The following is a 16846-nucleotide window of genomic DNA, read 5'->3' on the forward strand; positions in this document are numbered from 1 at the left end:
AGAATAACATCACAGGATGAGCATTTTACCTTCTATACAACATCAAAACAACCATTAAACCCAAATGATTAATCTGGCCATTCTCCAGACTTGGCTGCAGTATTGAGAGACGCCATTTTGGAAACAGACTTTTCTTTTTTTCCTGAAAGATACATATATCTATATATATATAGATATAAAGATCTATCTCAGTTCAGTTCAGTTCAGTTCAGTTGCTCAGTCGTGTCCGACTCTGCGACCCCATGAATCGCAGCATGCCAGGCCTTCCTGTCCATCACCAACTCAGACTCACGTCCATCGAGTCAGTGATGCCATCCAGCCATCTCATCCTCTGTCGTCCCCTTCTCATCCTGCCCCCAATCCCTCCCAGCATCAGAGTCTTTTCCAATGGGTCAACTCTTCGCATGAGGTGGACAAAGTACTGGACTTTCAGCTTTAGCATCATTCCTTCCAAAGAAATCCCAGGGCTGATCTCCTTCAGAATGGACTGGTTGGATCTCCTTGCAGTCCAAGGGACTCTCAAGAGTCTTCTCCAACACCACACTTCAAAAGTATCAATTCTTCAGCACTCAGCTTTCTTCACAGTCCAACTCTCACATCCATACATGACCACTGGAAAAACTATAGCCTTGACTAGACAGACCTTTGTTGGCAAAATAATGTCTCTGCTTTTGAATATGCTACCTAGCTTGGTCATAACTTTCCTTCCAAGGAGTAAGCGTCTTTTAAAGATCTGTCTATGTGTGTATATATATATATATAACTCTCCCATTGCTCATTCAGTGTTGTAACAAATTTATAAAAAAGTTATAATGTTATTAAAAAACTTATATTTTAAAAAGTTATAAAATAACAGCACCTAGAAAATTAAGATGTTGTACTCCTAATCTTCAGATTTATCACTACAAGCCTTCCAAGTACAGTGTCAAAACTTATCTATAAATATTTGATAATTGAGAAGTATTCTAAAAGTTTATTTCATCGTCAGGAAAAACTGTATAACTTTTTTCACAAAAGATAATTTTCTATCTTTTCAATCAATTCAAGAACAGATTTCAGCACTCTCTTCTGTGGTTTCTTCAGACAGTGTGAACACATTTTGCCCTTTACGATCTTCAGTGTCCACCATTTTTTATGATGGCCTATATGTATTTTAAATTCATATGTCATGCTTCTCCATTTCTCATTTTAACATCTTGAAATTTCTTTGCTCTCTTCTCACAAAGTGATGTCTCAAATCTTAAGTAATTCGGGTTTTATTGCTCTTTCTAAATTTCTTTGAATTCTTTTATTTTAAAATTTATTCTATTAGAGTATAGTTGATTTACAATGTTGTGTTAATTTCTGCTGTACAGCAACATGATTAATTATACATACATATACTCTTTTTCAGATTCTTTGCCATTATAGTTTATTATAGGATAATGAATATAGTTCCCTATGTTAATTCTTGTTTTTTAAACTTTTATTGGAATACAATTGATTTACACTATTGTGTTAGTTTCAGATATGCAGCAAAGCAAATCAAGTATATCCACCCGTTTTTAGATCCCATATAAGTCATTACAAAGTATTGAGTAGAGTTCCCTGTGCTATACAGTACATTCTTATTAGTTATCTTATACACAGTAGTGTGTATATGTCAATTGTTATGTTAGTTCTTGCTACTGTGTTTCAATTACGAATTTAAATTAGAACTAGAGTCTCTAATACAGTGATTGTACCCACCTTACTTTTATGTTTCTATTTGAAGATCTTAGAATGATGCTGATTTTAAAAGTAGCAAGTTTTCAACACTTCAGCTGTTCTGAACCAGAAACTCCATTTAATTCATTACATGCTGCCAAGTCACTTCAGTCGTGTCCGACTCTCTGCGACCCCATAGACGGCAGCCCACCAGGCTCCCCTGTCCCTGGGATTCTCCAGGCAAGAACACTGGAGTGGGTTGCCATTTCCTTCTCCAATGCAGGAAAGTGAAACATGAAAGTGAAGTCACTCAGTCGTGTCCGACTCTTCGCGACCCCATGGACTGCAGCCTACCAGGCTCCTCCATCCATAGGATTTTCCAGGCAAGAGTACTGGAGTGGAGTGCCATTGCATATTTGATAGCAAATCTGAATTCACCTTTATAGTATGTTTCTTTAATAAATGTTTTAATTCTTTCCTATTAAATGCATCCTTTATGTTTCCTAATTTATGATCATCATAATAAATAAACACATTAGTTTCAAGAATTAAGTAGAATGAAATAATGTTTATATACCATTTTACTGCTAGGAAGTTCTGAGTTTTTTATTATCTTCTCTAGGTCATAAGAAAATATCGAAGGTATATGAAGGGTTATAATTGATTTGTGAATGTTCTGTGTACAATTTGAAGAGTAGATAAGTAACTAATACAAATTTATTTGTCTTAGTAGTTGATCTGTCTCTAGTTCTTAATGCTTTGCCATGGATAAAAACACCCTTGCTAAACCACTCACAGTTATTAGTTCTGTTCCTATGTAGAATTCTCTAGTGCCCTTCCACCTTCTTCACAGAGTCACTTTATTACATGAAGAAGTTGTTAATGATCATAAACTGTCTGGCAAGAACTTACTCCAGTTACCCCAACAGTCTTTTCTGTATCTCTAGTTGAACTAGCTTGTTTTTACTAAGTGTGCTTGACATAAAGATGGTTTAAAGGTTCAACTATGGTTACTAACCCACTACAGTCTTCTTACCCAGGAAATCCCATGGACAAAGGAGCCTGGCCAGCTATAGTCCATGGGGTCGTAAGAGAGTCAGACACAATTTAGCGACTAAACAATAACACTGAGTATTTATCTTTCACATACTATAGGATAATTGAGAAAGATAAGCATTCACATATGTACATATTTCAATGTCTGGATGTGCATTCTAAAATGCAAGAGTCTACATTTAATGATGGATCAAGAATGATAACGATGATTTAGAAGACACATTTGAAGCTCTGTTCAAAAGAATGACAATGTTACAGATTAGATATCTGAAGAAGTAAATGATGAGGACAGTGAAGCTTCTGTATTTTAGGCCAGTTAACTACCTATCAAAAGGGCACCTTTCTGATGCTATTAAAATTTCAACCTTTTGACACAGAGATATGTCAGCAATGAACTTGGTTTGTAACAATATGCCATTGATGATAATGTCTTTTTAGTTTAGTGAATACTAGAATAACCAAGTTTTCAAGGCTGAAAACTGGGGTTTGACTAAAATCACTGTATATATATGGTGGTGGTGGTTTGGTTGCTAAGTTGTGTCCAACTCTTGTGACCCCCATGGACTGTAGCCTGCCAGGCTCCTCTGTCCATTGGATTCTCCAGGCAAGAATACTGGAGTGGGTTGCCATTTCCTTCTCCATATATCTATATCTATATCTATATCTGTACAGTTACTCAAAATTATTTATGAGTGGTGAACTTCTTTAAGCCATTTCCTGAAAAAGAACCAATGCATTGATTTTGCTCTCATTATTGATAAAAGTTTATATAAATGTGGAACTCAAGTTTGCTCCTTTCCTTCAACATACGAAATTATGTTTTGTGTTGTCATCTTGTATTTTAGTTGACAAGATATCTATTCTTTTTTTCCTTGCTTCTTTATATGCTGTTTGTTCTACCTGATTTTTAAGATCTTTGCATTATCTTTGTAGTTCTGTGGCTTTGTTAAAATATGTTTGAATTTGTTTTTCCTTATCTGGTTTGCGGCTTGGAGTGATTTTCTATATGGTATTAATAGCTGTGTGCTCAGCTACTCAGTTGTGTCCAACTTTCTGTGACCCCATGGACTGTAGCCTGCCAGGCTCCTCTGTCTATGGAACGTTCCAGGCACGTCTTTCTTCAAATATGGAAAACTTTCAGCTATTATCTTGTAATTAATCATCTGGCATTCCTAATAGATATTAGTGTGCTTTCTCATTTTATTCCTCTATGTCTTTTAAGTTTTCCATCTCTTAACATTCTGTGTTTATTCTAGAAAAATTCTTCAGGTGTAATTCACAGTCCATTAATGTACTCTTAGGTCATTTCTCTCTTTATCCTAAAAGTTTTCTTTTTTTTTAAATTTTATTTTATTTTTAAACTTTACATAATTGTATTAGTTTTGCCAAATATCAAAATGAATCCACCACAGGTATACATGTGTTCCCCATCCTGAACCCTCCTCCCTCCTCCCTCCCCATACCATTCCTCTACTAAAAGTTTTCATTAGTTTTTTAAATTTGGAAACTGACTGTATAGCACAAGGAACTCTACTCAGTGCTCTGCAGTGACCTAAATGGGAAGGAAATCCAAGAAAGAGGGGATATATATATATATATATATATATATATATATATATATATCTGACTCACTTTGCTGTATAGCAGATATTAATACAACGTTGGAAAGCAACTATACACCAAGAAAAAAACTATAGTTTTCTTATATTTGAGCATTTGATACTTCAAATCTACTAATTTGTTCTCATAGTGTCTTATTGTTGGTTTTTATTTCTTATTTATCTATAATTTTTTAAGGGACTAGTTTATGTTTTTTCATATTGTTAAGCCATCTCAAAGCTTTAGGATTCAAATGCTCTTCCTTATGGTGCCTGCTTATTCTTTATGCTGATAATTCTCATGTGGGGCTTTATCACTATTCATTAAACTGTAAACTCATTTTCAGGTTGTTTTTTCCTTTGGGATTCCTATGTGCTTGGTTCAGACATGTTTCCATTTAGAATTGTAGGTTTTCAGTAGTTTATATAAATTACATTTGGAAGCTTCAGGCACTGTGAATAATATACAATTCAAGTCCCATACTGATATATGCCCAAGCATGGTTTTTTGATATGTCACAAGACAGGTACTTTTCCCCTCTATTTCATCTAGATTCCTATGCAGACAGGCTCTAGTCACTTCCCTGGATCATTGGGTGCAATTTTCTTGCTGCTTCATCAAGGAGGAAGGAGCTCCTTGCTGGTCTTGAGTTTAGGTGAGAATTCCAGTTCCAGATCTCTAACCTATCTTCAGTTAGATAATTTTCCTTCCTATTGCCACAGTGAATTCTCAGAAGTCTATTCTTTCATATTGAATAGACACACAGAATCCTTACTAAATTTAAAAATGGCTACTATGACTTCATCCATTGTGAAGTTCCTTTGCCAGACAGAACAACAGAGCAAAAGATTTGTTCTGATTTGTCTCAAAATCAAACACGTAGTCATTGGGAAATGCAACAAAGAAAAATTTGAGGATCAGAAATGATGCTATTAGTACCTTGGATTGTGGAGTATTTGACTCCATAATCACCACAATGTAGTCACCCTGACATTACTTAGCCCTAGCTAACAGAAGCAGAAGAGATTAAGAAGAGGTGGCAAGAATACACAGAACAACTGTATAAAAAAAATGTCTTAATGATCTGGACAACCACAATGGTATGGTCACTCACCTAGAGCCAGACATCCTGGAGTGTGAAATCAAGTTGGCTTTAGGAAGCCTTAGGAAGGCCTTACTATTTAAAAACAACAACAACAACAACCACAAAAAAATAAAATAAAATAAAAAAAAGTTAGTGGGAGGTGATGGAATTCCAGCTAAGCTATTTCAAATCCTAAAAGAAGATTCTGTTAAAGTCCTGCACTCAATATGCCAGCAAATTTGGAAAACTAGGCAGTGGCTGCAGGAATGGAAAAGGTCAGTTTTCATTCCAATCCAAGAAAGGCAATGCCAAAGAACGTTCAAACTACCATACAACTGCACTCATCTCACATGCTAGAAGGTAATACTCAAAATCCTTCAAGCTAGGCTTCAACAGTTTGTGAACTGAGAACTTCCAGATATAAAAGCTGGATTTAGGCAAAGGCAGAGGAACTAGAGATCAAATTGCCAATATCAGGTTATCATTGAAAAATCAAGAAAATTTGAAAAAAAAAAAAGAGTCTAATTATTTTTCATTGACTATACTAAAGCCTTTGACTGTGTGGATCACAACAAACTGTGAACAATTCTGAAAGAGATGGGAATACCAGAACACCTTGTCTACATCTGGAGAAATCTGTACGCAGGTCAAGAAGCAATGGTTAAGAACCAGACATGAACAATGCAGTGGTTAAAATTGGGAAAGGAGTATGTCAAGGCTGTATAATGTGACCCTGCTCATTTAACTTGTATGCAGAGTACTTCATGCGAAATGTCTGACTAGATGAATCCCATGCTGGCATCAAGATTGCCAGGAGAAATATAAACAACCTCAGATATGCAGAGGATACCACCCTAATGGCCGAAAGCAAAGAGGAACTAAAGATGCTCTTGATCAAGGTGAAAGAGGAGAGTGAAAAAGCTGGCTTAAAACTCAACATTCAAAAAACTAAGATCATGGCATCCAGTTCTATCATTTCATAGCAAACAGATGGGGAGAACATGGAAACAGTGACAGACTTTATTTTCTTGGGCTCCAAAATCACTGCAGATGGTGACTGCAGCCATGAAATTAAGAGATGATTGCTCTTTGGAAGAAACCTATGACAAACTTTGATAGTGTATTAAAAAGCAGAGACATCATTTGTAGACAAAGGCCCAAAGCTATGGTTTAGACAAAGCTATGGTTTTTCCAGCAGTCATGTATACGGATGTGAGAGTTGGACCATAAAGAAGGCTGAGCACAGAAAAACTAATGCCTTCGAACTGTGGTGCTGGAGAAGACTCTTGAGAGTCCCTTGGACTGCAAGGAGATCAAGTCAGTCAATCCTAAAGGAAATCAGTCCTGAATATTCATTGGAAGGACGACTGTTGTAGCTCCAATATTGTGGCCACCTGATGCAAAGAACTGACTCCTTGGAAAAGACCCTGATGCTGGGAAAGATTGAGGGCAGGAGGAGAAGGGGGAAATAGAGGATGAGATGGTTGAATGGTATCACCAACTCAATGAATATGAGTTTGAGCAAGCTCCAGAAGATGGTGAGGGACTGGGAAACCTGGCGTGCTGCAGTCCATGGGGTCAGAAAGAGTCGGACACGAGTTATCGACTGAACAACAACAATGCAGATTAGTTTTCTCAGGCAATATAGATTTATCTAATATGTAAATTTATACATGGCATTTAAGAATTGTAAAGCCTTAAAAGAGTTAAAATAAGTGGATCGATGGATTTTAACACATGAACGACAGCAAGAATCAGTGAGATTAAAAAGAGTAAGATCATTGGAAAAAATTTGAAGGAAGAAAATGTAGATTAGAACTATTTGATGACAACTATTTTGTGGGTCTGAATATGTATGTGTTTCCTGTTAATAGTCTGCCTCTCCACTAACATGAAACCTCTATGAGAACAGAAGCCTGGACACAGTGCTTGGAAAACTGACTGGCACAGGAGGCACTGTTGATTCAATAAGTTTGTGACCCAGGCTTTATGATGGACAAGGTTTATTGCACCAAGGGCTAGTAGAGAACAAAAATATATTGGTTGAAAACCTACGAAATGTCCAACAAGCTTATATGTGATGATAACTGGTGATATAGGACTGGTCAAGCAATTTCAAATGTCATTTCAAAGGCAGGGAGGAACAGAAGCATTTGGGGAACTCACACAAGGTTGAGTGGCAATACCATTTTGTGGTCTTATTAAGCTAGAGGTTTCATAGTGGTTTTTGAAAGTTGTGAAGCAGAGAGAAATAACTCAAGGTAGACATTGACCATTCCTGTTCCAAGACTTTCATTTGAATGTTGCCAATATTCCATTAATTCCTTCACTCTTGAGAATGGATTGGGAAAGAGGGATGCTTCACATTAAAAATCCCTTCAAATCTTTCTTCAATGGAAAAAGAACCATTTTTTTTCCCCTAGTGGAATTTCTGGAGTGAGGAGGGATTTTAGGAACCTATATGATAATTTCTGTTGTGCCTCAACCTAAATAGTAATAGAGATTCTGGAAACTTTTCTTTTAGACAATTTATTTTACTAAAAATTAGAACCAATGAAATGTTATGGACACTTTTTTCAGGAAAAAAAAAAGTACTTTTTACACTGAAGATTAGCTTAGTATTGAGACTTGATCAAATCAAGAGACACTAATGATTACAGGCTTTTATTTTGCAATTATCAGTTTTTCTTTGGAGGAAGAATTTTAGTCATGAGGATATAGTTCTGTTTTCCTTTCCACCTCTACCACTTGTTCTTTAGGGTAAATAAAAGTAAAGGGGACTCAGAGCTGCTAAGACTTCCTTGACCTCCAAAGAAGAGAGGAGGAATAAGACACATATGCCCTTATTGGGGCCCCATTCCTTGGATTATCTAGACTTCACTTCACCATCCTAGGTACAGATACTCTCTTTCCTCAAACTATCCAAATTTAATGACTAGAAAAACAAGACAAATAGTAAAATAGAAAATACTAAAATTCAAATAGAGCAAAATATTCTTTTTGGTCTAAAGTCTGGTCTAAAAGTAGCAAATTTAGCAAAGTACCTAAAACACAGTAGATATTCAAGAAATACTTGGCAAATTAAAGAAAAACCTGTAGGGATAGATGCAACAAATAGGTAATAATTTTGGTCCAATTGAACATGATGCTGAATTTTTTGAAAGTCACAGAGAATAGAATACCTTAGGCAGTGGGGTCCAATAAAACCTTGAGTGGTAGCTTGAGTCACTGAGAGCAAAAGCTGTTGGTATAAGGCTATGAGATCACCAGTTCTCTCTTTTCATATCACTTGCTAATGTCCATTGAATTAATTCATGCTCACTGTCTCTGCTTAAACCTTTCTCTTGATCTGCTTTCTAAATGGATGTGTACCTACAATATGGATCGATCCACTTAAAAAACTGAATACACCTGATGCTAGTGGTAAAAGAATCTGCCTATCAATGCAGAAGACACAAGAGACACATGTACAATCCCTGGGTTGGGAAGATCATTTGAAGTAGGAAATGGCAGCCTGCTCCAGTATTTTTGCCTGGAAAAATTTCAGGGACAGAGGAGCCAGGCAGGCCACAGTCTGTTGCAAAGAATCAAACACAACTGAGTGACTAAACATGCATACACACACACACACACACACACACACACACACACCTGTTTCCTTGAGTGATAAACAGACCATTACCAAGCATCTTCTCTACTTAATAGTAAGTTTAATACTGCTTGGGTACCTGTATTTGATACCACTTGCTCCTCAAGCTCTTCTCTTCCTATCTTCTCTTCTTATACTTTTCCTCTGTTCAGAAGAATACTACTCAGGTTATAGATACTATCTTGGTGTTTTACAAAAATCCCCTACCCTCTCTTTCAGTTTCTCATTTACTTATAATCAAAAATGTTTTTCTTTAGTGTTCATATTCAAAGTAAACAAGTATTTAAAAATATTTTGTTTAATTGGTTTACTTTTTAGAATCACCTAGTATTGTTTCCTACGATTTTCCACTTCAGAGCTGTTTCTTTTACAAATAACATAATTTGACTATAATTTTGTGGATTAAAAAAAATTGAATGTGAGCATCCAACATCATTTATAGCATCATATGTATGTGAAAATGTTTTGAGTTCTAAATATTCAACTTATAAGTTAAACTTTTTAAATACAACCCAATTGAATTGAATGTCTGCCTGTATTGTAAATGTGATTTTTAAAACCAGCTGAAAACCAGGAATATTTTATTGATAAAATGATTCTTATGAATCTGGAAGACAAATTATTCCAACTATTTCAGGACATGTTTACTTTATAAAGTAAGTACACCTGAAAACCTAAAGATTTTGATCATTGCCCCTTTTAACCTTTGTCTCAGTAGATTCTACAATGTAGGAAACAAGAATTAATTTTATAGGTCAAATAGTCTCTACAGTTTTCCTGTTAAATCTAATGTTGCTTTTTTGTGCTCATCCAGTGCCAGAGGTAATTACAACATTTCCTTTCTTCCTGGTTCAGAAGACAGTCCTTTGTCCCTTCTAACTTCAATGTATACTTCAGAATTTGGCATTTTAAGTTGGCAAATTGTGTCTGACATTAGAAAATTCCCTCACTAAAATCAGATAACAGAAAAAATATTCACTTATGAATAAATGGGGCATCCTGAGCCAAAAGGTTTTACTTAGTTGTACCAATAAATTATCTTTTGAAAGTTTGACACCCACAGGAGTTATCTCAGTGGAAAGCATAACAAAGTACAGTTTGGAATTCTTTAAGAAATGATGCTTGTTAGACATATCTAATATTGAAAGAATAACTTGATATTTGAAAATTTCACAAAACTAGATTCAAGTGTGAAAATAATAATTGTACAAATATGAATTTAATACACTTTACTATCACAGAGATCATTTACTATTTGGTGACAAACGTTTATCTCCTTAACATCTTTAATATTTAGTTTCAAAATGTTTAAGACTCAAATGAAAGGAAAAACAGTCTAAAATCCTTTGTACAGTCCTAGGAATTAAAAATATGTAGGGAAAATAAAAATCCTAATTTGTTTTCAGTATATTCATGTCAATTACATGTCTATAGCTTTAGAATATTTTCCTCTTGTCTGTCTCCTTGCTGCCATATTGAAGAGTATGGCAATGCTCTGAGATGATCTGATATACATATTTAAAATGCTGACTCGAGAGCCCATTACCAAAGATTCATATGGAACGTAGGAATAGATATTTTCTTAGGTTTGCTTCAGGCTACATTTTGAGATGTTTCTCAAAATATTTGCAGAGTAGAAGATGAAACTGTTTCTAAAAGGCATCAAAGTAGAAGGGAACAAAATAGAAATATTTTAAGAACTGTATGGTGAAAACCACACTGTCAGAACAGCAGCAGTGTCTTTCATTGTATAATGATTGAGATAACCATTATATATTCACAGTGACAATTATTACCTAAGAAACTACTTTTGAGTCCTGGTAACATGCAGTTTCAGAGTCACTTCATTTGTTTAATAATCTATGTAGGGAAATCGTAAAAATTAGAAAAAAAATGTTTCAGCAGTTACAGTGATCCTATAAAATCATACTGCATTAGAGATAAGAGAAACTTCTAGTATTGCAATGGTTCATTCCCCAAAGGTGAAGAACTGTTTTCTAACACAAGCCAACTGGACAGGCTTATTTAATAAGGTGATGAATTTGTAGGAGTATATCATGGTTTTATTTGTGTATGATTTTAGTATTGGAGACCTACTGTAAGCAACTTCCTCAGGAAGAAAAAACTAAGATGCAAATAGAGAATAAAGCCCAAGATACAGCCTCATACTATAATATTATTTCCCCTGTATACAATGAGAATCATGTGAAAGGTGATTCTTTAGAAATCCAAAACTTCATTAACATGGTATTCCCAGTAATAATGTGAGATAATTTAATCACCTCCAATTTACTTCAGAGAATCTTGTTTATGACTAGTGAAAGGGTGTTCGACATGACAGACCAAAGAAGCAATTTGATTGGTTAATGAAGAATCTAAGAATGATAATTGAATTTGATGGAAATCATTAGTTAGGACATACTTTACAACTGCAATTACGAACGCTAACATATGTAATAGTCACAATATGATATATGTTCTTCATTGTTGAATTTGGCTTACAAGAAAGAGTAAGACATAGTGTGGCACAAAGAAACATCAGCCTGAGACAAATTCTGCCTCCATCCCCTCCCCTTACCCAAAACTGTTGCTAAAATCTCATCTGAATAGCAGGGCACAGAAGCACAGAGGCAGATGCTATGGCATATTCTTTCAGAATGCAAGGCTGCTCAAGATCATCTACAGATAATGAACCATGACAACTTTGGATCTGATAAAGTACAGAATGAGAATGGGAGAAGGCAACAATGTCATAGAGGTGGCCAGGGCCCCATCAACTAAACCAGCACGTCAAGGACATTAATACCCAGTAGTAATTTCAAAAGATATGAACGATACAATTTCCTTTACTGCCAAAAAATATTCACTTGAAATAAGAGATGCAGTCCTATAATTTTCCATACAAATGCATTTTTCTTCCACATATTACAAGATCATCAACAAAAGATATCCAAGTTTCTTTTTCCATGTACCTTAGACAGCTGCAGGGCAGTGTCCAGGAATGACAGGTGACTGGTCTTCCAATCTGAAGGCAGGTGTTTGTCAAGCTCTTGCTAGTTCTCGTTTTCCTGGTTTTCCTTGAGAGAAAGAATTAAAACATTCATAAAAATGCTGGCCTGCGACTCTGTACTCACCTTTGCTACTGTGTATATAGACTTTTGCAGAGGCAACCCATTCATTATACACATCCAGCTCTAGCTTCCTTAATTCCCAGTTGCATTAGGTGCTCCAGGCTAAGAACCAAGAAGTATGAATCATGCAGACATAAAGAAAAATCTAGAAGAAGAAATGTTTCAAGAAAATAACTTTTTTCATTATTCTAGAAGGTGGGTCAAAAAGAATCTTGCTGCGGTTTATGTCAAAGAGTGTTCCTACTTCCAGGGCAGGGAGAGAGATGCAGATGTAGAGAGTACTATTACTGACATGATTGTTCATTTTAATATCATGTTAACATGATTTCAAATTTAAAAACACTAGAGCCTTGTGGACACAGGGGGAAAAGAAGAGGGTGAGACAAATGGAGAGAGTAGCACTGACATATATATATATATACACACACTACCATACGTAAAACACAGAGCTAGTGAGCAGCTGCTGTATAGCATGGGTGGCTTACTTGGCGCTCTCTAATTACCTAGAGGGGTGGGTTGGGGGGTCGGAGCGGGGATCAAGAGCGAAGGGATATATGTATACATATAGCTGATTCACGTGTTGTACAGCAGAAACTAACACAATCTTGTAAAGCAATTATACTCCAATTAAAAAAGAAAAGAAAAGAAAGCAACTTTCCCTTTATTTCTTCCAACATAGCCTGTTCCATAGCATTGCTCCAGAGAGGAGAAATAGCATGTGCTGCCACAGAAGGCACCCAGAGGAATTACCTCCTGCGGGGAATTATCTCTAAGCAATTCACACTTTGTTTTGCTAACAAGACTCCTTGTTAGGATACTGGAGTGCTATTCTTCTCTGGCAGTGTTCCCCCACCTTTTAGAATTATTGAAAAGCTAACTGAGTCTATTTTGATTTGTGAATCTCTTTGTAAGCAACAGCAGCTGCAACCATGCTAATAAAAAGGAAAGGCATGGCTATTTACCTTGGGAAGGACACTGAAACACTGCACATACAAAAGCATTTGAGTTATGGAGGAGGTCTATCAAATATTTTCATAGTTCCCTTCCTTCCCTGCTTCTTTTATCCTTTTCTCCTCCCTCCTTTCTTTTCAATCCTTTTTTCTTACTATTCTTTCCTTCTCTTTTTATTCTGTTTCTTTAATACACTTTTTATTGCATTTATATATTCTCAGAAACAGAACAACCTATCTTATATTTGAGATTTTTAAATAATGATTTTAGAATATGAAATCTCATAAGTAGCAGAGCTCATTCACAAACGTGGACACACACAGGGAGGCTTTAAGTTATCAGCTGCATCTTGTAGCTCCGATTAAGAATGGAGGTTCTGCTGATTCCAGCGGCTCTGATACTTATCAGACCATTCTGCTCTCTTTACGGTTAGAATTTCAGTTCTCTGGAGAAAGCTAACATGGAAACACCCTGTTATTTGAGGATTCACATTTCCTACTACAAGTTGAATTAATACACAACCCCTACAGCTTTCCTTATATTCTGAATAGCATTTTATAGTTCCTCTGCCATTATTAAGGAGTCCTCTTTGCCAACTGATGGACAAAAATTGTTCTGTCTTACATCCATGTTGGAAAATCTTTTGGGGGTTTCCTGGTTTGTGAAAACCTTAGTTGTTGGTTTCAAGGAAAAGAAGATGCATAAGAGAACATAACTCCTTGAGTGGCTTCTGAGCTCCATTTTGCCTGGCTGAGACAGACAAGGGAAGGCTGACTTCAGCTCAGGCTGTTCCCATTATATTTAACAAATATTAATCGAAAGTCTACTGTGGACAATTTGTTTTTGTTGGCCAGGAAGGTCTTGTGATAAAAAAATGGGACAAGATACTTTCTTGCCTCTGAAACAACTGGAGAGACAGATGAGAATATAAACTATTATGACAAATAGGTTAAGTGCCACAGTGGAGATTTAGGGTATGGTAGGCATTGATAAATGATTCTTCCCATCCTCAAGGATAATTCTAAGATCTCATTTGGAAAAATGTAGAAAACACTACTGTGTGTTTATGCACATTGATGAGGGTGTCCGTCACTCATGTGAGGTGAGGGGATGGAATAATAAAGTCCAGATCTATATTGCTCTCTGCAATGATTTATTAGTTTACCCAATTGTAGCTTTTCACAATTGCATCTTCTTTCCAACAATGATTCCAAATGGCTTTTCTCACCAGAAAGCATTAAAAATCTCTCTCCCATGGCTACAAGTCCCAGAAAGTATCTGATTTCTCAGAGCACAGTCTCTGGAGCCACTTTCAAAATGTTGGTGAGAATACATGAGTTAGTAATATATACCCATTTTGGAAGCCAAATAGCAAAGATTAAAAAACATCTGTCTTTGGGACTATGAGCCTACAAGCAAGCAGTAGACTTCCAGCAGAGTCTGGGGCAGGAACAGTGTATAACACAGATTTAAAAACAAAAGATTCAACTAGAATCATTTAGCTCAGTCACATAGTTTAAAAGGATATTACCAACTCCCATCAGAACCTACTTTACAATGTGTTACATAAAACCATGTGTTGTAAACCTAAGACACTTTTGATGGAAATTCTTTCTCTTAGAAGCAATTTTCTAAACGCTTATTCATGTCAGGCAGGGTGCAAGAGAGTGAGTGCTAATTGGCAAGCAGACAAACAGCTTCCTCTGGTGCCCGCCACACCTCAGCCCACAGAGCTTGCAGGCTAATGAAAGAGACAGATGACAAAAACATACACACAGAGTATGTATGATACACACTTTAAATGTAATAAATTTCAAAAAGGTAAAGATGCTAGGAGAGTGAGAGGAGGGGGGATTCACCCAGAATTGGTGTCCTTGCAGAAATCACATTCAGGAATTAGCTGGATTTGCAGGTCGGGTGGGGTCAAGGGGTAGATTCAAGGTAGAATAATACAAGCTCACGTTGCGATGCAGAACAGAGATTCATGTGTTTGAGGAACAAGGACAACAGAAAAGATCAGTGCGGTTGTAATGTAGTGAGTATGGAGAGGCACGGAGGGTGTCAAGCCTGGAGGCAGGCATGGGGCAGCCTCTGCCCACGACGTGAAGAACCATGGAAGCCACTGAGGCATCAGACCCCTTTAGCTACTCTTTGGATAACAGACTGAGTTGGGGGTATTTATTACTATTAAAGTGTTTTTTCTTTTACCTGTTCTAAGGAGTGAAATTTATTGTATTGATTTAAAAATTAATTTTCTGACTTGCTGATGTTTAATAGGTCTAGGTAGATTTGCACTGTTAACTTCTGATTAATGTATTTTTCTTCCTAGTACTTATCATTACATACATGCTTGTCTGTTTCTTCCTCTCACCACCACCACCTCTTCAAAAACCTGTAAGAATTAGTTTCTTTTTTTTTTTCAGTTTGGTTCACTGTTGCCTAGAATATCATTTGGCTACCCCTCTATATAGCAGTAGCTCAACAAATACATGCTGAATCTACAAATGAATAGATAATTTACAAAACTCTCCCAGTGCTAGCAACCATTTACTATTATTTTTATCCCGAAGTTACTTTCTTGTGAGGTCAACTTTGCATGGTAAAGTGGAGTCTATTAGACTAATAACATTGCTCCTGGTGATTCATCATTAAAAACAGTATTTATAAATATAAAAACACCTCGTACAATTCAGTAACAAAACAAACAATCCAATCGGAAAGCTGGGCAGTATACCCAAGAAAATATAAAGATGTGCTAGCAGACACATGAAAAGATACTCAACTTTGCTAAGTATCAGAGAAATGCAAATCAAAACTACAATAAGGTATCTTCCGAAGCCAGTCAGCATGACCATTATCAAAAAGTCCACAAATAACAAATGCTGGAGAGGATTTGTAGAAAAGGGGCTCCTCCTACATGGTTGGTAGGAACATAAACTGGTGCAGCCAATACAAAAAGCAATATGGAGGTTCCTTAAAAAAGCTAGAGTTGCCATATGACGTGGCAATATACTGGGCATATATCTGGAGAAAGCGCTAATGTGAAAAGGTGCCGGCACCCCGATCAATGTTCATGGCAGCACTACTTATAATGGCCAGGACAACAAGGAAGCAACCTAAAGGTCCATCAGCAAATGAATGGATACAGATGTGGTATATGGATATACAGTGGGATACTACACAGTTGTAAAAATAAGGAACTTATACCATTTGCAGCAACATGGATACCTAGAGATTACTATACTAAGCGAAGACAAAAAGAGAAAGACAAATATCATACAATATCTCTTATATATGAACCATAAAATATGATATGAATGAACTTATTTAAAAACTAAAAATAGACTCAGACACAGAAAATGAATTTACAGTTACCAAAGAGGGTGCAGAAGGGATAAATTAAGAGTTTTGGATTAGCAGGTACAAAGTACTATATATAAAACAGATTACAACAAGTTCCTACTGTATAGCACAGGGAACTATATTCATTATTCTGTAATAAACCATAATGGAAAAGAATATGAAAAAATATATTAATATATGTGTGTACACACACACACACACACACAAACTGAATCAGCTTGCTATACACCAGAAACTAACACAACATGGTAAGTCAACTATATTTCAATTTAAAGAAGAGTATAATTGTAGCTTATGGAAAACATATACGTAAACCAATGTGGCAAA

The 16846-nt window shown here is 36.1% G+C and overlaps 1 protein-coding gene across 1 annotated transcript in view; it reads right to left on the reverse strand.

Moving 5' to 3' along the window:
• The window catches only part of LOC129652970 (uncharacterized), a 142414-nt gene that overhangs the window by 7290 nt on the left and 118278 nt on the right, over positions 1-16846 (reverse strand). Inside the window, exon 4 of the mRNA XM_055582173.1 lies at positions 12047-12151. Within this exon, the coding sequence (XP_055438148.1) occupies positions 12047-12151 (105 nt within the window). The remainder of the gene's footprint in view (positions 1-12046; positions 12152-16846) is intronic.

The sequence above is a fragment of the Bubalus kerabau genome, chromosome 1 (genome assembly GCF_029407905.1).
Source record: "Bubalus kerabau isolate K-KA32 ecotype Philippines breed swamp buffalo chromosome 1, PCC_UOA_SB_1v2, whole genome shotgun sequence".
In the NCBI taxonomy this organism is placed as follows: domain Eukaryota; kingdom Metazoa; phylum Chordata; class Mammalia; order Artiodactyla; family Bovidae; genus Bubalus; species Bubalus kerabau.